At 43.9% G+C, this 20,163-nt stretch overlaps 2 protein-coding genes across 2 annotated transcripts in view; one reads left to right on the top strand and one right to left on the bottom strand.

Moving 5' to 3' along the window:
* LOC118211382 (nck-associated protein 5-like) overlaps positions 1-5,084 on the bottom strand; it is a 70,353-nt gene extending 65,269 nt beyond the window's left edge. The window contains exon 1 of the mRNA XM_035388553.1: positions 4,656-5,084. The gene's annotated coding sequence lies outside the window, so the exon portion shown is untranslated. The remainder of the gene's footprint in view (positions 1-4,655) is intronic.
* Positions 5,085-12,262: 7,178 nt separating this feature from the next.
* Positions 12,263-20,152, top strand: LOC118210692 (ras-related protein Rab-5B-like). The gene is made up of 6 exons (XM_035387074.1): positions 12,263-12,382; positions 13,580-13,901; positions 14,660-14,811; positions 15,802-15,924; positions 16,955-17,048; positions 17,615-20,152. Exons 2-6 carry the CDS (start codon positions 13,745-13,747, stop codon positions 17,737-17,739), a joined length of 651 nt encoding a protein of 216 aa, XP_035242965.1. The 5' UTR covers positions 12,263-12,382; positions 13,580-13,744; the 3' UTR covers positions 17,740-20,152.
* Positions 20,153-20,163: the final 11 nt, after the last annotated feature.

Here is a 20,163-nt window from a genome sequence, read left to right as displayed (position 1 = left end):
GCACCTCCAGGGCTAAACTCCCCTCACGAATCTCGGGGCTCACGTTAATCTGGACCAGGCCTGCGGGTCGGCCTCGCAGGAAACAGATTCCAGCTCCATTAAGGTAGAAATCCTGTCGAGCTGAGTCACAGCGCGGAAAGGAAACGTTCGAAAGATTCGCCTGGCAACAGAGGGGACAGTACCAAGACAGAAAGAACCCTCCAATCCCCTCGAATAAGACCGTCGGTTGGTGCAGAAGGTTGGTGCACGTAATTGCCTTTGAAAAAGCTTGGGAGGCCGAGGAAGGCAGGGCGATCGCACCAACGCACGCACGAAACGCGCATGAACGCACGCCTGAAACGCGCATGAACGCACGCGTGAAACGCGCATGAACGCATGCATTAACGCATGCGTGCGACACATGACCACGCCCGCTGCACACAACCACACGGGCGTGAAACCGGGACGGCAGATCCGGACGGCGGCCGGGAGCCCCGCGGGGCATCGGAGCGTTCCGTGAGCCGCGAGGAGGGCGGGGCCTCCCACACCGGGGCGGAAAAGTACAGGGCACGAAAAAAGACAGAAGGAATGAATGAAGTTCAAGCAAGGACAGCCGTTTCAGCTATTTTCAGGACGTGTAACTTTTTTTTTTTTTTCCAGCTTACCTGACAAATACAACTGTGCCGTTGTCACGTTAGCATTTAAGCCTACTGTACCTCTGAACCAGCTGCAAAGCTTAGTAACACCGCGCAGGAGGCGATGGATGGTTCCAGGCCCCATGTTCTGAGGGAGTTCCAGTCGGGAGAAAGTCAAAACACGGGTGCAGAAATAGGGTAACCTTTAAAACGAACGCCTATAAGAAAAAAAACACAACCAGGAAATGCTGTGTTCTCTCTCGTGGAGCGCTGGATCGAAAAAAAACGTGACTTTGTACCGACAAATTGTCAGCTTGCTTCAGCTGTCTTGCATTAAAACCAATGCAAGCCGAAGCCATTCACTGAAAAAGAGACCAGCATCAAAGGCAAAGGGGAACCAAAGCACTTTTATCAAGCTGCTTCCTGGTCTTTTCTCTTCTTTTTTTTTTTTTAAACCATGGGTGTGGAACTATGTCACCAAAACCATGGGCGACACCCCGTTGGCCAAACCGTTGGGAACTAAAATCTGCTTGTTTCCCCACACTGGTAGCTGGAAGAAGTAATTACTTCTGCGTTAGATGTGTGTCAAACCTTCACAGAACGCCCCACATCAGCAAGCAGCTAAAAAGGGTGCTGGTTTTACAGTAAATGCTAGTTTAACTAATTTAAACTGCTCCCCCAGCGATGGCTGCCACACATTAATTAAAGGTCCAGGAAACAGGATTCAAATTCCCCAGAAGTGACAATTGATTGCCTAAAATTTCTTTCAAGCCAAGAAATTTCAAATTAACCCAATTATAACCATTAAATTGTAATAAATTTCTACTAGATTATCATGACCTGTTCAGCAGATAAGGACAGGATGAGCGTTTATCCTACGCTCATTAATATTCATACCCATAAAACTGCTCATATGTAAACCATTGCTTGTCGCGAGGTGAGAGCAGGTCCTCCTGCGCGGTAACATTAGTCTACCAGACAACATGAAAGCAAGCAACATAAGCTAGGATGTAGTTTCCTGAACCTTTAAGAATTTTAAAATAACTCAATTAATGGCACACTGGAGGCAAAGAGGCTTTCAGGTCATACTCTAGTATACAATAGTACAGTCTATGATCAGTATTATAGTATGCTCCTCCTGATACTATAAACTTCAATTGAATTGACTACTACAGCGACTAAGTAATTACATCAACATCCAGGTCATGTGGTGAAAGAACAACATTTCATCACACCACTTATGGAAATCCAAGTTCAGAATCTGGTTAACCCACAGCCAAAGCTGAACACGTCAGGGGCCTTCAGCTCCGTCCAATCAAGTATTAGCAACATCCGATTCCGTAGGATCACACCCTTCAACACACAAAACACTCTGCGGTGCAGGCACTTTTACAGTCACTCCGCTCGTCACTTAGCGACACACTCCATTAACCAAAAAAGCATTTTCCTCCGCATCTGCGATCTCATTAAAATCAGCCAAAGACTAACTGCGGTTTACTGCAAAGTCATGGGAATGCGGTGCTACGTGGCTAACAAAAACTGTTGTAACATACCCAACTGAATGTCCTCAATTCAAGGCCACAACATTTTCCATCTCCCAATCGCTTCCCTGAATGTAAAAAAATTACTGAAGTCGTCACAAGTGCAGACACTCAGCATGTGCAACGGGACTCAAAGTGTTTAAGTGACAAACATGGACGTTTCAATTCCCCGTAGATATAGGCCTAGACTTGGGGCTGCTGGATGGCTCATGTGTCCAAGGCACTGCATTCCAGTTCGTGGATACGGCCCAAGGTCCTGTATGAAATCTTTATCATGAAAGCGGCACAGGCTGACAGCCCCTCAGGCTGCAGTGTGGTGTGTAATTAGCAGTGTCCCTCTCCAAGGAGGGAGGGTTACACTCAGAGGGCCTCTCCACGCCTCATAGCTCTGCAGCGACAATCGGACGCTTGAGCTCCCCTGACAACTGACCGGACAAATCAGCTGGTGGACTGTGAGTGATAGGAAGTGTGGCTGCCAAAAAAAACAGAGAAACAATAAAACTGGCCTATATCTGCGCATGACAGGTCTGAAGTTTTTTCTTATTTATATTAGGGTTAAAATTTGTTTTCAAAAGGTAATAATATTAAGCAATTACTTTAGTGTTCAATTACAGGTGGTAAAACAATACAGAAAGAATTAGGCTACATTTCATAATATTTCAGAACGTAAGTTCTCAATCTGAGTTGGTGATCAATCAGTACAATAAAGAAATAATAATTTGGTCTACAAATGGAAATAATGAGGTCAACAGCGCTCTGGAGGATTAATAGGCTAGCATACCTGGCGTCTAGAGGACCACATGAACGGTAGTAGCCACATAACAGGCCAATTGTCCGCTGATTATAATTGAGAACAATTATTCTTGCAAGCAACACGTCATTTATTTTCCTTTCCTAGAAAAAGAAAACTTGAAAGTCGCATTTAGTGCATCGCCTAAATAGCCGAGAACAATACTTTAAAAAGACCGTACAACGATGAAATGACCCAACAGCTGTTTCAATGCAAAAAAAAAAAAAAACACACACACACACAGAGAGAGAGAAAACATAAAACACGAAAACGCAATGCTACTGACAAGGTGACAGCTGCGTGTAAACACAAAGTACTATGATTAATTTGCTGAGCTAGATCAAGCGGAAATAAATAGCCCCTGGCTTGATAGTAACAGTTGTGACTTCGTGCGTTCCGGAGTGGTGGAAAGTCATTCAAAATCGTGTAGCTGCAAAAATTCCAATACAACAGTCTTTCATTGCCTTTTCAACAACGACTTCTTGCACTGAGGGACAGTCATTAGCGTGAAGCACAACACCTCCACAGAAAGTGAATTCCCAACGTTAATTAATGAGTGATTGCCTGTCAATGTATGCTTCAGATAAAAACGGCAATGGGGTAGCAGAAATGTTTCAAATGAGTCCTATTTTGACTTGACAATAGCCGAATTCTCCAATTTCTGTGACTCGTGGGTTTATACCACGTCCCCATCCGCCATTCCCATCCTCGTTTACAAGACGAGTCTGATTTTTTTTATTGCCTCCCTCCCCGCAGGCCTCAGGAATGGACATGCCTTTTAAAAAATAAAAATTTTATTAGTGCTGGGGAGGGGCTTCCTCCACTGCATTGATCTTCACTGCACACCCTCGGACCCGGCGCACCGGCCAAGGCACCTGGCCAACCAAACATCCTATGGAATTAGGCTACTGGACGAGGCCTTTGAAATAGGCTAACAATGAACCCGTATTACAGTTACCGTTACACAGAACATTTGCATTGCAATGAACATCTTCAGACTAGCCCGTTAACTGCAACGGTGCATATGCTGTCGACAATAAAGAGCAATGCCGTTCAGGTAAAAGAACGGGGCCAAATCAATAAGCTACTAACTAGCATCATCAGGCTAACGTTTGCCGAAACGTTAAAGTTAACGTATAGCCTATATTCGCTAGTCTAGCTGGCCAGCAAGCTACATTCTATAACCTGCCCAGCCGTTTGATTTAAAAGCTTTGTCTACACCAAATGCAGCTATCGCCGGGTATTTGGTATTAACGCATCGTCAGATAGCTATAAAAGCAGCTAGCTACAATTCTTCAGACCAAATACTTTAGATATCATGTTTCATTCAGACGTTAAGACGAGAAAGCTCAATGAGAAACGCTGCACATCACTCACCCAAAGAAGACACACCGGCCAAACCAAACCACTCGTTAATGGTTCTTAATCTTAACCAGCATCAGCTAATGTTATCTAACGTCTGCTTTCGACGCAACTTTCTTTTTAAGCCATGTAACGTTACTACAACAGTCTGACAAAGGACGGCGAAGGTAGCTACTTGGCTCCCTTTGTCGCATTGATTCATACGGAGACTAGCCCGTGCTTTTGCAGGTAGATTAGCAAGCTAGCAATAAAGCTAACCCGAAAGATGGTTGGGTCGTATCATTGCTACCAGCCAGCCCATCTGCAATAAAGCAAACAGCCGCATTAAATGCCAGTGAAAACACTAACCTCATTTGTCGGAATCCGTCGAAAATTGTGCAAAAATACGCGCAGTCTCTATAGAGAGTATGGCACATAAAACATATGAATAAATTGTATTTACGTTTAAAAATCTAAATTTTCTTTTGCGTCGGACATCCAGGGAAAATCGTCTCAGATGTCTTTCCGCGTTTGGAAGCACTCGTCAGGAAAAGTGATGTCATTGCTTGAAATTGCACTCGCCGCCCCGTCCTCAGTGGAGTAGCCAATGCCTGTGTGGTCCACACATGTCATTTAAAAAAACTACTTGCCTTTTGGTTTTTTCATCCAATGTCCACGTTTCCTCTTGAAAGAGTTCGAATATTTTAGAGGCGAGGTCAGTCACCAGGGCTGTTCCGAAGAGTCGGCTGCGAAAGACTCGAGATTTCCTTTATTTGTGCGTTCGCCCTCTTGCCTGCGCCTACCAAGCGCAAAATAGTAACGTTGCTACACCGGAGCAGACACCGTCTTCTGTCACACAGATCCAAATCTAGAATTTGGCAGTGTGTAGCCGAATCACTGCATTAAGTAGACCTACAGACGCCAAACGTTTTCCTCGAAAGATTTATCAGATGGAGTAACCATCTACTTCTAACCAGACTTGGAGAGGAGGCCTATATTTATGTAGTCTAAACATGTGAATAAAATAAATTTATGACATTCAATCTAAATCTGTCATATGTATTTTCCCTCTCTGGTTGCCTATTGCACTGTGTCCCCATATTGTTAGCAAAAGTGGGTGGGGCAGTGACATGTCCTTGCTCGGAGAGCAACGTGTCAGTCAGAGGACAACCTTGACAAGGCAAGGTCTTCTGGGAAGACCAAAGGGACAACAGTGGCTGCAGACAGTACAAGTTTGTTCAGGGGAAGATCTAATATTAAGAGGACCACTGGCCAAAGCAGGTAGCCTACAGAATCACAATACACATGTTATAGTCCCAAGGAACATCCTCTGGGTTATGTTCATGTTAATCAGATAATACTTGAAGTTAATCTGTCAAGACATACAAATGCATTGTATTGGTTAACAGTGAATGAATCATGCTATGGAATAATGAGTGATTACAACTATTTTTATTGGTGAAGCTTCTGACTCGCAAATAACAGAATGAACCCAAACAAATAGCATTTTATTCCAGCTGAAATAAAACTGCTGTGCCTATATTATAACTGTAAAAGACCCAGTCCCATTTTACCCCAAGTTTCTGACAGGATCAAGAAATAATTGATGCCCCAGGAGGATTACAGCAGGAGAAGGAATGCTTTAAATAGTACAGAGAGATCCAGTCCAGTCTTCAGCCAGGCAGGAGCATAATCAATTGTACTGAAGATCCCATGGTGCACTAACTGATATGTGCGTCTGAATTGGTTGGAGAATTATCATGCCACCACTTGCCTTTGGCCTTTGAGTAAAAGCATGCAAACATATGCTTTTTTATTCCAATTCTTTTTTAAGTCACTATTTTCTTTCTTCAAAATGTTTTCTGGCAGTGTTCTGATTTTATTTGGTATAGAACCAACTGAAGTGTAGCCTGACTGGTGAGACTTGTATTCCAATAGGTAAACTGGCTTCTGAGAGGTACTGTACATTAGACCTTACATTGCACATTAACATTGCCAAGAAGGATTTGCCATCAGTGGCTTTGGATAAGAGCATTACATGGAATTTGCGAAATTCCAGTTTTTAAGTAAACCATGTCGCAGTTGGATAGTTTTGAAAGAATCACATGCTTTCTCCTTAATAATACAAAACAGTGTGAAACTACTTGAACCCCCCTTTTGAACCTGGAGCCTTCTCAAACTTGATGCTTATTGGCAAGAGTGTTTTAAATACTTTTAATACATAAAGGGCGACAGGGTGAAATCCCTGTGCTGGGACAAAATCTCCTCTGTTTGTTTCATTCAATAATATTTACCTAAAGTTCACAGACCATGCTCCCCCCCTCCCCTCCACCCACCAGCTCCAGGGCCCAGGACAACATACCTGCTTGTCCCCCTTGAGGATGGCCCTGAATACCTGTGATGATGCAACATGCAATCAACAGCAAAGAAAGGCCAAAATTACACACTAATATATTATTGTGTCATGGTATGGCATGCATTGCATGGATTATAACCAACTGAGCATCATTTGAATTTATTTCTTATGGAATTCATTAGGTGTTAGTGAATATTTTAAGTGTGTTTCCAATTGGTTGCATCCCATTTGTAATGCATTGCAAGAAAATCTCCTAAAATTGTATTTAACGTTCCTTCTGTTTTCTGTGCATTTATGAACCTCAGACTGTTGGTATCTCAAGAGCTTTTTTAATATGAAAAGACCCCCAAAAAACAAACAAAAAAACAAAAACACATTTCTCGCTGCTCAGTCTTTTATCTTGCAAATAGGAATTGTCCTTCGTGAGAGGAAATGGACGAGATGGAAATAGCAGGATAAGACTCTTTATTGTGTCTCGGACGCTAATGGTATCAACCCTTACAAAAACAGGATATATACATTCCCATCCTGTTATGTTTCGTTCTTCGTATGTTTATAGCCTTTACTAGGCTTTGTCGCAGTTACGCGTCCAACTTCCTCATCGGAACAAAAATAAAGGAGATTGATTTGCCGAATGATTTCGGACGCCTCGCGCGTTGTCTGGCGCATGATTGCTTTGGAATAAATATCGGCCCACACTCGTGCATGTCTGCTAGCTTTGTTCTTGTTCAAAAGCACCCTCTTGTGACACATTAGTGAAAATACACTCTATACAAGTCTCTGAAGTACCGGTAATTGAGGATGTTCAGAATCCTAAAACAAAACAGAGGTGTGGTTTATGTTTTACCGTGTCTTCCCCGAGGCACAGCAAGCTCATAGTCCCAAATTTCCGTAAACAGGAAGCAGATACACTATACTTGCTTCCTTTAAAAAGTGGTCACTACTTGCGCTTGTGTAGATCCTCACAGCTAAAAATAATTCGGCAACGGAAATGAAGTCATTGTAATACAACTTTAAGTCGATTGTTCTAGAGGAATGCGTTGTTTCCGTACAAAAAATATGAGTAAACAGAGGTCAAATTCTCATCTGTGCACAGTAGTATAACTCTTAGGGGTCTAGACTGAGTAATGAATTATTCGTCTGATAATGCACAATTTGCTTTGCCTCTGGCCTTCTGCTTCCGTTTGATGAACCCATTTGACACATAAATTAACAAAGTCATTTATAAGCAGACATGATGACTGAATGCAACTCAAGTGCACTGATATTCCGGTTTTATTGGGCACGTTCACGGCTCATGGACGTAAATTATCACAGCTTTAACAGCAGTAGTGGCGCTGATCCCCGGCTGCCCAGGTGCCATCTACTGGCATTATTCGAGTTTCATTGTCCATCAGAGTTAAATAACCCTGCCAAATTCAGGCACCTGCAAACTGCCTGTGCGTTAGTGCTAGCAAACTACCGTCCTGAAATGACTGAAGACATTACAGCCATGGGAGTGGACATTTCAGCTGTAGGAATTATGATTGGGCATTTGACATTTAGATATAATGGGGGTACATTAGGCCCCTTTCCATAGTGCCAGGTTTTACACCAGTCATTCAAAATCTACATCAGCTAACTGCATATTTGTACACTGTCACAGAAAATCATTCATAAATCCTAGCTGATAACAGATAAACAACACATTCTTGATCTGTTCAATGAACACTTTGTTTCTGCAGGGTATTTATTAGACCACATATACCCTGGTCTTAGCCCTGGTGTTTCAATTCCCACATCTGCTTGTGATGGTGCCTTAGTTTTGCTTTTAAGTGTATTTCAACAGCTGATGTTCATAAAGCTTTTAAGGCTGTCTAGACCCCAAAAAACCTTCTGGCCCAGATGGCCCTGACCCCATGTTTTGAAATCGTCAGCAGAACTTATAGCTGAGCCTTTTAGCCCAAATTTTAATAGAGCTGTCCAAGATCTCCAAGAGACTTTAAACTCAGGCTCCTCTCAATTAGTTAAAACTGGTCTTAAATACAGATAAAAGAAAGCTAATGTATTTTTCTAGATTATGCTCGCAGATTGTTACTGTTAATATATCTACAGTAGATGGGAAAATTATTAAGCAAGTGTAACTTCCTACAAATATCTGGAAATCTGGCTGGATGAAAAGTTCTATTTTAAAAGCAATTGCCTATTTTGAGGTTTTATTTTAGAAACAGGCAATTGCTTCAATTTTGCAGTTAGAAAGAAATTGGTCCAAATCACCTTTCTCCCTATGATTGTTCATGGTGTCTCTCTTTACAAGCACCTGCTTCTGCCCTACAGGCTATTGACACAGTGTATCATGGTGCCTTATGTTTCATTACAAATGCTAATTTTCTTACTCATCATAGTCTTTTGTATGAAAAGGCAGACCTGCCACCCCTAGTTTATAATAGATAACTTCACTGGCACACTTTTATTTACAAGAACATTATTGGGCAACTCCTTAATTGTTTAACTTGCCTTATTAACTGGAACACAAATTCTTATAACTTGTGTTCATAAAGCTTGTCTTTTTTTTTTTTTTTACTCTACTTCGCCCTTCCACAAAATTTGGAAAAATGGTTTTTAGTTATTATGTCTCATGGTACTGGAACCAGCTCCAGAAGGACATTAAACTGGACTACTTTATGCTTCTGGTTTTTAAAATGTTGGTCATTGTTTTACTCGAATTGTATAATGTATAATCTGTGGTTTTATTGATGTTCTTTTCTGTATGGTGTTTTATGTGTAAACTGACTGACTGCTTCTCCTGGCCAGGGCCCCTCGGAAAAACAGATGGAAATCTCAACAGGACACACCCGGTGAAATAAAGGACAAATAAAAAATAAAAAATCTAATTCGGATTGTGTGGCAGGCTGGGCCCAGGAGCCCTACAGACCAGTGCAAACCATAACATTGGCTCTGTTTGTTCAGGTGCGCTATAGGTCACACGGAGCAATTCGATCCAACAGCTTTTGACAGGCAATGTTCAGACTTCAAAGTAGTACACCGATGGGACAACATATGAAACCAAGTTCCATCCATCCATTATCTTCAGTATACCTGCTTATCCTGGGCAGGGTCACAGGGGGTGCATTGGGTAAGAGGCAGGAATAAACCCTGGACAGGCTGCAGGGCACATATCATACATTCATAAGGGGCAAATGGGCAATTTAGGAGAACATGAAAGGCCCAGGCCGAAACTAACTTGTTAAACTTGTATTGGAATAGAATGTATATACAATATATTATACTATAATAATAAATTAATAAAAATAAAAAAATAATAATAACAATAATAAAAACAGTAATCAGATAATATCAAATATAATAATAATAATAATAATAATAATAATAATAATTACTATTATCATTACAATTATTATTGTTATTCAAAGGGGGTAAATGATATTATCTGCAACAAAAAAAAGATACAAGTTAGCAAGCAATACAGTTTGGCAGGGCTGTAAATGGTAAATGCTACACAAATAGCACAATGCTTTTCATGCATACAGTCACTGACCAGTTGGTTCTGTCTCACGTAACAATGCTGAAAGTCAGATTCAGGGGAAGTGTTTGTTCTCAGTTCCCATTTCAGATTCATAGACTACAATAAGAACCATTTACTGTGAGTGAGGGCCTTTAAACAAGAGAAAATTGGAATTTTCACCTTTGAGTTCTGTGGGCACTTTTCCCATGTTGAAGAAAGCCCAGCTCTACATGCATGGAAATTTATATCAGTTGAATCAGTAGGTTTCCCACAAATATGTAGTTAGCGGATTCAGATTTTGAATGACTGGTGTAAAACCTGGCACTATGGAAAGGGGCCTAATGTACCCCCATTATGTCCTATTTTCAAATGCCCAATAATAATTCCTACAGCTGTAGTGTCCAGTCCCATGGCTGTAATGTCTTCAGTCATTTCAGGATGGTTGTTTGCTAGCGCTATATAATGCACAGGCAGTTTGCAGGTGCCAACTCAACCACAGTGAGAGAGTGATAACTGATATGGTGAGAACCTGGGCAACAATATAACCAGCCATTCATGCATCACCCATCAGTAGGCTAGTCCCATTTCTTTACACTGCAGAAGCTAGCTGGCACTTAAGAGCCCAAGGACTGCATTCAGGGAAGGTCATTGGTAAGAATTACAGGAACATCACTGCAGCGTTGTCAGGTGGGACTGGAGGTAATGTCATACCACTTATGATAAATGAGGCAAATAGAGAACTTACACACAGGCACACAAAACATAAGAGCTTTGAGAACATGAAAAGCTCAATATACAGCGAGTTCCATGTTCGGGACAAAGACATTTTGTTTTCTTTATTTGGCTGTGTACTCGACAATTTTAGATTCTAAGCTTTTATTTTAGGGTATTTTCATACATTTTGGTTTCACAATGTAGAAATTACAGTACTTTTTTATTGTGCCATTTCAGGGCACAATAATGTTTTGGACAAATGGCTTCACAAGTGTTTCTGATTAGTCAAGTCTGTTTCTGTTTCAATTGCTTTCTTAGAGCAGTTATAAGAGAGCTTTCCATTTTTGATTGCTTTTGGAGTCAGTTATTGGTCTCCTCCACGCATAGAGCAGGAGTGGAGGAGACCCATTCATACGTATGCACAGAGAGAGCAAGTACAAAGCTAATCATGCACCTCTCCTGTGTGGCTGCCAGCTATTGTTGGCACTGGCATGGGTCAGGTTTGATCTGAGATCATGGCGCTCGACCAATAGATCTATCTGGCAGCTTTTGAGATGGAAAATCCCCCATTAGATATAATGTTCTCTGCCATATCAGCTAAAGGTAAAAGCTTTAATGCTTAACAGCTGTAATGTCATATATTGGCCTCAACTGTGGAGTCAGAACTGGGGTGTTGCTTCTGGGAAGGAGTGGTGTAGGGTGATCATAGCCTGGTGTACCAGATCAGGTGGTACAATAGTAGATTAAGTCTAGCTAGTTTTGCTATCTTATACTGGGGGAAACCAAGCTAGAGAGTAGTCATGGCCGGGCAGTAGATGTGAATACTCGATATGGGATGCTATGTGCTTTTGTATGCCTATGAAAACCAACGTAACTCAGCTTCACACTGTGTTAACTTCTAAGCTGCATTCTTGTAGTATGAATACAGAATTGAATTGTGTAGTTAAGATCATAATTTTTTGTGGCCCCTCAACTCCTTTTTCCCATTTTGGTCTCATCTTGCGGTCTCTCCACAAAGCAATAACGCTTAGATTTATAAGACAGCAATACTGGGATGTCCCCCTCAACCACATCTATCATATTGGGCTTGTGCAATTGCAGGAAATATTTTTGGATGTCTGTTTTCAGGGTGTAGTTGCAAACCCAAGGGATTCTCACTTAGTGTTTTCACAGTTGTGCATGAATGTTTTTATAAAAATACAATTTATGTTGTGTGGAAGCTGTGTGTTTGAGGTTTGGTTCCTGGCATTACAGAAAAAAACTCACCCACAAAATGTTAGGATATTGCCGTCTTATAAAGTTTCTCTTTCCTTATGTAAAACCTCCAATACAATAGGTGGCATAGATAAGCTTCGCCGCAATACGTTTTCTCAAAAGATAATGAAGAATAAGAACAAAGCTTCCATTGGTTGTAGCAGCTGTCATTCAGCCACCTCCCCAAAAATCGGAATTACGAGACAGGCGACGCAGCGCAGCCCCGAGGACGAAGCGACTGGGGGGAAGAAAGCGACCAGGCGACAGGTACGATCGTCGGAACGTAGTTTAGAGGGGAGGTAGAGATCGTAAAGGATAGAGAGTTGAGTGTCATTACGCTACGGAAACGCTGTTAATGGTTTTATTTTGTGGTGTCGATATCGTTGTCTTGTTCTAAGTAATGGGAGGGGGTGGGGTACTTCGGACTGTTCAGATGAAGTGGTGAAGTGGGGGAGGGGAAATAATCATATTTAGCTACTGTCAACACAACCATAATCAACCCAACTAAGCATTGTCTATGCCTTTGTCTCAGTGTCTGTTCAGCTAGTGTTCAAGGTAAAACGTACGCACATCAGTTGTTTGAGACGGGTGTAGGTCCAGGATAGCGGGCTTTACCCAAGTTAACGTTAGCTAGCTATAGCTAAATGAAGAGAGAAAACAAGGATGTCCTTAATGAATATCAAACCTCCCCCAAACGTTGGCTTTATATATTGAACTGATTACGTTTGTATAGCTAATATTCTCGTGTTTTTTATGGTAATGTCCAACAGAATCGTTTCTTCAAATCGTAAGCAGATAGCTAGCTTGTTGTAATTTAGTATAGATTCTTGTCAAGAAAGATATTATTACGACTCACAGCGTTATTGGTTACGAATGTAGGCTACCTGCATAAGACTAGAGAAACAACATTATTATTAAGCCTGTATCTGGCGAATTCGATTGTTTTTTAATTAATATTTTGTTATCCTACCACCTCCCCGCATTTAGTATTTGCGTTAGCAGTGTACTTAGCTATTTATTAACTTCATTTGTTGAGTTAGCTAAGTCGTGATCATCTTAATCGTGTAATCTTTTCATAAAAACTTGCTTTGTCGTTATTGAGAAATATATATATATATATATATATATATATATATATATATATATATATATGGGCATAGTGATTTAGTTGGACTAAACATTGCTGCAATTTCTCTTTTTCCAGGGGACATAACTGTGGCATTAAATTTAGTTACTAAGTACACAACAGCCACTGGTAACGGTGAACAGCCATATTTATTTTTTCGAGAAAAATATGTTGACTGGCTAACAATGCACCTTCCTCTGTGATAGTAGTGCGCTATTATAGCAGATATATCAATGTTTTGAACTTGATTTTTATGTCCCCCTCAACAGTCATTATGCATTGCTAAACTTCACATTTTTGAATGCTCAGTCTAAATCACTTTTCTTTATGTCTTGCAGGTTGGCTCTTCCCCTGCCTGACAAAACCTCTGCCCTTTCAGTGGGAGAACTCTCACCCCTCGTTCCCCCCTCCCCTTCCTCCCAACCCCGGCTGTCACAGGAACCCCCCCTCCTCCCTCCCCATCCCAGTTGCCCCCTGAGCGCCACGACATTCCCGCAGCCCAAATGGCGGCCCGTCCCTCCAGACCCAACGGGCAGCAGGCAGGCAAAGTGTGCCAGTTTAAGCTGGTGCTCCTGGGCGAGTCCGCCGTGGGCAAATCCAGCCTGGTGCTGCGCTTCGTCAAGGGCCAGTTTCAGGAGTACCAGGAGAGCACTATCGGAGGTATGGCACGGAAGCAGTTCATCACCCAACACACCCCCCCCCCCCGTTCAGCCGAAATACGAATTAGTTCCTGCCTCAACTCAGTGAAATGTGTTCAAGCAAGCATAGCTCTCCCCACCCCCTTTTGCACAACTATGTTTTGCTGTTTACTACAATGAACAGAGGCTATGTAAAGAAGAGAAGGAGAAATTTGATGGAGCTGCAGGTCTTCCGCCTATAATATTGATGTTGACAACAGTGTATGGAGAGCAGAGTGTAATGTTGGTGTAATTACTTCATTTTGTCTTCACATTTGAGGAAAGGTAGCCTACTACACAGCTGAAGAGTGTACTTGTTCCTTACAGTGTCTGTGCACCCAGTCATCACTCTTTTTTCCATGCTTTTACCCCCTTGTTTGCTCCACTTGGGAAAGCCAACTGCAAGCTTCCTGTCTCGAGTCTGTGCTCGAGTCAACAGTGTGTTGCCCTGTGGGGCTGCAGGCCACAGTTGGTACTGGGCGGGTCTGGATTTGATGCCAGCCCATGGGGCCTGACCATGCACTAGAATAGTGCCTTAACAGGATGAGCCACCAATCAGCCTCCAGTGTCATCACATTTTAACAAGTTAAAGGAAAGGACGAATGATTTGAGTCTGAAATGTGTGATCTCATTACAGTATAATTCAGTCCCTCCTTCCTTTTACTTGTCCTCGTTTAATTTTTTCTTTCTGTCCTCCTCTGCCCTACATGTCTTGTTCCTGTTTTGTTCTTTTTGCTGCAGCTGCTTTCCTGACGCAGTCTGTGTGCCTGGACGACACCACGGTCAAGTTTGAGATCTGGGACACCGCGGGGCAGGAGCGGTACCACAGCCTGGCCCCCATGTACTACAGGGGAGCGCAGGCAGCCATTGTGGTCTATGACATCACCAACGCGGTACACGCCCTCTTCGCTGCAGTCCCCCCGATCTTTTAACATGCTCATGCTCATGCTCATGCTGCAAAGCTTATTATAAAACATCCTGTTTTGATCCTGTGTGCTGATTCTACAATACAGTAATAACAGTTAATCAGACAGCCTGTTCGTGAACAGTATCACATAACATGCACATAACATGCAAATAACATCACAAAATAAATAATACCATATCATCAATTGCTTATATATGTATCCATTTTATAAAAAGCAATAGAGCACTGGAAGTTCCACTTTGCATTATGCCAAACAGCGCCCCACCCGTGACTGTATTCACGATACGACACAGCCTCTCGTGCTGTATTGCTTGATCACAACCTCCACTGGCACACTGTTGATACCATATTGACGGGCTCATCCATTTGTTGAAACAATAGCAGGACAAGCCACCCGACGGACTAGCCACACCCTGAACTTTAGCATGCTATTTTTTGCATGCTGAGAAAGAACTTTCAGCACCCACTTCTCTTCTTGTTATATCTTCTTCCGTCTCTGCAGTGTGTGAACTCTGTACCTTGGCAGAGATCGGATCGAGTTAAAATGTGAACTAAGATTGATTGAGGGCCCCTCTTCACCTGTGTCACCCAGTGATTTTTTAAAAGTGTAATTATCATACGGAGTAGGATTAGTTCACTCCGAGAGTATTTGCTTACTGCGTTTTCTTAAGTGCTGGTTTTCTTTTTTTTTATGCTGGCTCATTATCGCCGTAAATCGCTTTTTTGTTCGGAGTCTTTTATCCCAGTGTTTTCAGAGTTCAACTCAGTTGGCTTTTAATGGGTCGGAGCTTAATTATAAAGTTTTCCCCCACGCTAGTTCAAATAACTTTTTCAGCATTTCTGCTGTTTTTCCTTGTTGTTACCGCTCATAAGCGGCCATTGTGAGGTGCTGTGTGTCAGTCTAACTGTAAACGGGGCTGTGAATCGTAATGATGCGTGTGCGTCGCCCTGTCAGGACACATTTGGGCGGGCCAAGACCTGGGTGAAGGAGCTGCAGAGGCAGGCGAGCCCCAACATCGTGATCGCGCTGGCGGGGAACAAAGCCGACCTGTCCGCCAAGAGAGCCGTGGAGTACGAGGTACCTCCCCCCCCGACGGCCACGTCCCCACATGAACGTGTGTGTGTGTGTGTGTGTGTGAATGAATGTACACACCTGTGCACGTTAGGACTGTCAAATGATGGTTTGATTCTCGCATGCCATTCGAATTGTAAAAAAATAAAAAAGGACATTTGAGTATGAACATTAATCTTTGAATGTGAAAGAAAAAAAAAATACATTTACTGCAGCTGCTTTCCTCTCAGCTTGGGTTGTGTCAAGCTAAAAATAAATCTTGCATTTTAGCGCCTCCGCTGTTGAAAACGGAAGTCGCTGGGTCATAGGCGTCGTTGCTATGCCGTTACTTAATGGACACGCCACTTTGTCCCCTGCTCCTTGATGTGATTGGAACGTGTCTTTTGCTCCGCTGGGAATGTAGTGAAGAAAAAGTGAACGAAAAAGTGAAAAAAAAAAAAAAAAAAACTAGCCTCTTCGCAAGTGGATAGTCTGATATTTTTGGCTAATAACCTGCAGGTCTGACATTGGCATACAATGCTTTAACAGATAAGTTATTTTAACCTTTTCCCTTTTTCCACATTAGTGTTTTGAGAGGATAACTTTAAAACTATGCTGATCTTAAGTCCAAAAATGTTCCTACTTTTCAGTTTCAGTCACACTTTATTTTAAATCATCCATCAGAATCAAAATTCCTTTCACATTTCTTAAAATTGTGCCTTCTTACGTTAACGTTTTTTTCCCCAGCTTGTCTGCGTTCATGTTTATGTTCAAATAAAATGGACCTATGCCAGTTATGTCTCTCATATTGGTTTGTAGACATAACGTGCAATTAATGCAGCCCAAAAGTAAAAGATTCTAACTTTTTTTGTTCAAGGAATAGTCTTAACGTCATTTATGTTGACAGCTCTAGTGTGAGTGAGTGCATGTTAAAGTGTGTGTGTGTGTGTGTGTGTACAAGTCTATGTGTGTGTTAATCATTTCTCATTGAGCAGTATAGAGCACTTGGTCTCTTGGCCTCCCATGACTCCCCTCTGCCCCTCTGTGATGTGGCCAGGAGGCGCAGGCCTACGCGGACGACAACAGCCTGCTGTTCATGGAGACCTCCGCCAAGACGGCCATGAACGTCAACGACCTCTTCCTGGCGATAGGTGAGCGACACCCTCCCCCGAAATACAGCCCGGCAGTACCTGAGAGATGATGGGAAACGAACAAAAAGACTGACACTCGAAAGGACTTCTCACTCATGCAAAAAGAATCCAAGAGCTTAACTCACACAGCGCAGGAAATTTGACTCTTAATCTTTGATTTGTTCATTTTAGTTTGTTTCAAAATGCAGGTCATTTCTCTCTTGAGAAATATAATTGATGTCTCCTTGGGTTCTCACCCAAAATACGTATTTTAAAGTTGTTATTTCTAGATGTAGCCACAAGGGGGTGCTCTGGTCGCGGTCACAGAAATGCAGTCCGACAAACAACTGGGAGGCTTATCTGTCGGGTGATTTCAGCACTGAATAGTGTTTCTCAAAAGGCGCAGCTGATAAAGACTATTGAATATGTTTGCACTGGCTCCAGGCTTCAGATCCTGTCAACACCCATGAAGTACCTCATAAGGGCGGATTAGCTAGTGCTGTTTTTTTAACACGATGTAGTCATTAACTCGCTTTAAAGGCCATTAACCAATAGAGCTGTCTCTCTTCTACTTTTTCATTTTTCAGCCAAGAAATTGCCAAAAAGTGAGCCCCAGGCAGGCGGAGGGGGCCCGGCAGGGCGTGGCCCCAGGGCAGGGGTGGACCTCAACCAGCCCAGTCAGGCCAGCAAAAGCCAGTGCTGTGGGAACTGAGGAGGAGGGAGGGAGGAAGGGAGGGGGAGGGGAGGGGAGGGAGTAGGGTAGGGGGGGAAATGCAAGTTTTTCCAGTGTGGTGATTGAGAGAAGGGGGGGTTTGAAAGAGAGAGTGAGTGAGAAAAAGAGAGAGTGAGAGAGAGAGAGAGAGAGAGAGCACACGTGCATTGGGAGCAAATTTTGGCCGGAAACACACCCTGTTTATGTACCCAAACACAAAAGACAATGCCTGGCTGACACACTGCAGACACACTTCCTGGCTGTACGTACTCAAAGTGCGTTCTCATGTCCCCGTGGAGCTAATAAACCCGACACCCCGACAAAAGGGGGTTATCCAGGACGGCAGTGAAGGAACGAGCGGAAGAAAGCACAAATGGAAGAAGGCAGCATCATCTTGCTGTTGCCTGCTACAGCGCCCCCTGACTGCGATGCTTCACGCTGCAGAATTTCCGGTGACGCGTTTCAGAGAGCGACCGCGTGTGAAATCAGCTTTGCGTAGCTCGGAGGGTCCGGTTCGCGTTCGCGCGCACGCGTAGGGTGTGTTTCCGGTGCATCGCAGTCACCAAAGCCACGCCCCCTGAACAGCACAGCCCCCGCCCCCGAGACACACCACAGGGGAGGTCAGAAGATAACAACCCGGAAGGTTCTACGTCTGAAATCACCCACGACCGCCGTGGACGTCCACCAAAAAGTGACGCACGCGACGCGCTCCCGAGACGCTCTCGGACACACAGGGACGTCCGCGGCCGAGCGGGAGAACGGGGGGACGTGCGACCCCGCCCGCGTCCTACGCTTCGACCCCGACCCCCGGTCCCACGTTCCGCACTCGCGTCTGAACCGACCCCCCTGGCGACGCCGGGGGCTGGTTTCGAACCGGGACGGGGAACCAAAGCCGACCAAAGTAAGTGTGGACAGAGGGCGGCGTTTCCTGTGGGGTTGGGAAAGGGGGCGTCACGCTGAACCCTCTTAAATCACGCGAGGTTTTCCTCCCTGCCGAACCGCGTTCCCGCTTTAGCCGAGCGACGCTTCGCCGCCCGCACGCTGTGGATGCCAGCGTCCAGTCCATCTTCCAGTGCGGGTAAGACTAGCGAGTAGTGGAGGCCGGTGCGGGAAGGGTCCTTTAGAAAGTAGGAGTGGATCTCCCCACCGTCTCATTGGGGTTAGGTCTGAGTAACAGTGCATCGATGTCGGGGTGCAGCCACACGGGAGTCCCCTGGTGACAGAGATCCCGAGCGCACGTTTGTCAGAGAGCAGCCACGCCTCATCATCGCGCGTGAGAGAGCGGCCGTCAGAGAGCAGCCACGCATCACCATCACGCGTGAGAGAGCGGCCGTCAGAGAGCAGCCACGCCTCATCGTCACGCGTGAGAGAGCGGCCGTCAGAGAGCAGCCACGCCTCATCGTCACGCGTGAGAGAGCGGCCGTCAGAGAGCAGCCACGCCTCGTCGTCATGCGTGAGAGAGCGGCCGGAGCAGCGAGGCGCTGAAGGGGTTAAACCGCGGCGCAGCTCAGGACCGCGTTCACAAAGCGTCTCGCAGCAGGAGCGCTGATCTCGGATCAGTTGTGCGTTTCAGCCGACAGCGGGCAGGGCTAGGCCACAGACGGGGGAAACCTGACCCTGGGTCAGTACTCTAAGGGCACTTTATTAATGCGGCCCAGGGGGGCGTTTCTGCACAATAGCACAGTCTTCTCAAAGCACCATCCCGCTCACTTCAGCACGCGTTTCTTCCAACACGATCAATGTACTGAGGGCACAGGTCTACCCGAAAGAGCCTTATTTCTGTACCTATTGTCCTAGAAATGATTTTCAGTTGGGTACAGTATGAATTAAGTGCCATTTCCCCGACACCCCAACACACTGCTCTCACGCAAAACAAAACCCCCAAATTTTCGCTGCAGTCAATGGACTTTCGCATATGGGAAGAACTACCAACTTTTAGACTCTGACACAAATCTAGCTGCTATGGGTGCACACTTGGACCCACAGCAGCAGCAATTGGACAATTCGGAGAGGGTTCAACATGTGGATTCCAAGTTTATTGACTTAGTTTCACCCCCAGTGACTGGGTTTTCCATAAAAGGGCGTACTTCTTTCCAGAACGCAACGATTGTGCCTAAGCATGACGTGGGGACACTGCAGTATTTTAATCCTCTTTCTAAACGCATTATACGTCATTTATACTCTCTCCTTCAAAAACAAATCAAGTCTTTGCAGAAAATAAAACACATGTATATCAAAAAAAAGGTATAAATGCATAACAAGGTATATATTGGAAAAGTGTCTGTCTTGGCTTAGAGGCTATAACCGAGGAGGAGCAAGGTGACCGTTTGCCACAGTGTATTTAATGTAAGTAAGTAATTACTGCAAACAAGTCCTGTCTTGTACGTATGAAAATAAATTGTCTTTCATATTATGCCGTCTCTT

This window comes from Anguilla anguilla, chromosome 13 (genome assembly GCF_013347855.1).
Source record: "Anguilla anguilla isolate fAngAng1 chromosome 13, fAngAng1.pri, whole genome shotgun sequence".
Classification (NCBI taxonomy): Eukaryota; Metazoa; Chordata; class Actinopteri; order Anguilliformes; family Anguillidae; genus Anguilla; species Anguilla anguilla.
Note: the sequence above shows the minus strand (reverse complement) of the source record. Positions and strands in the feature narration are given on the sequence as shown.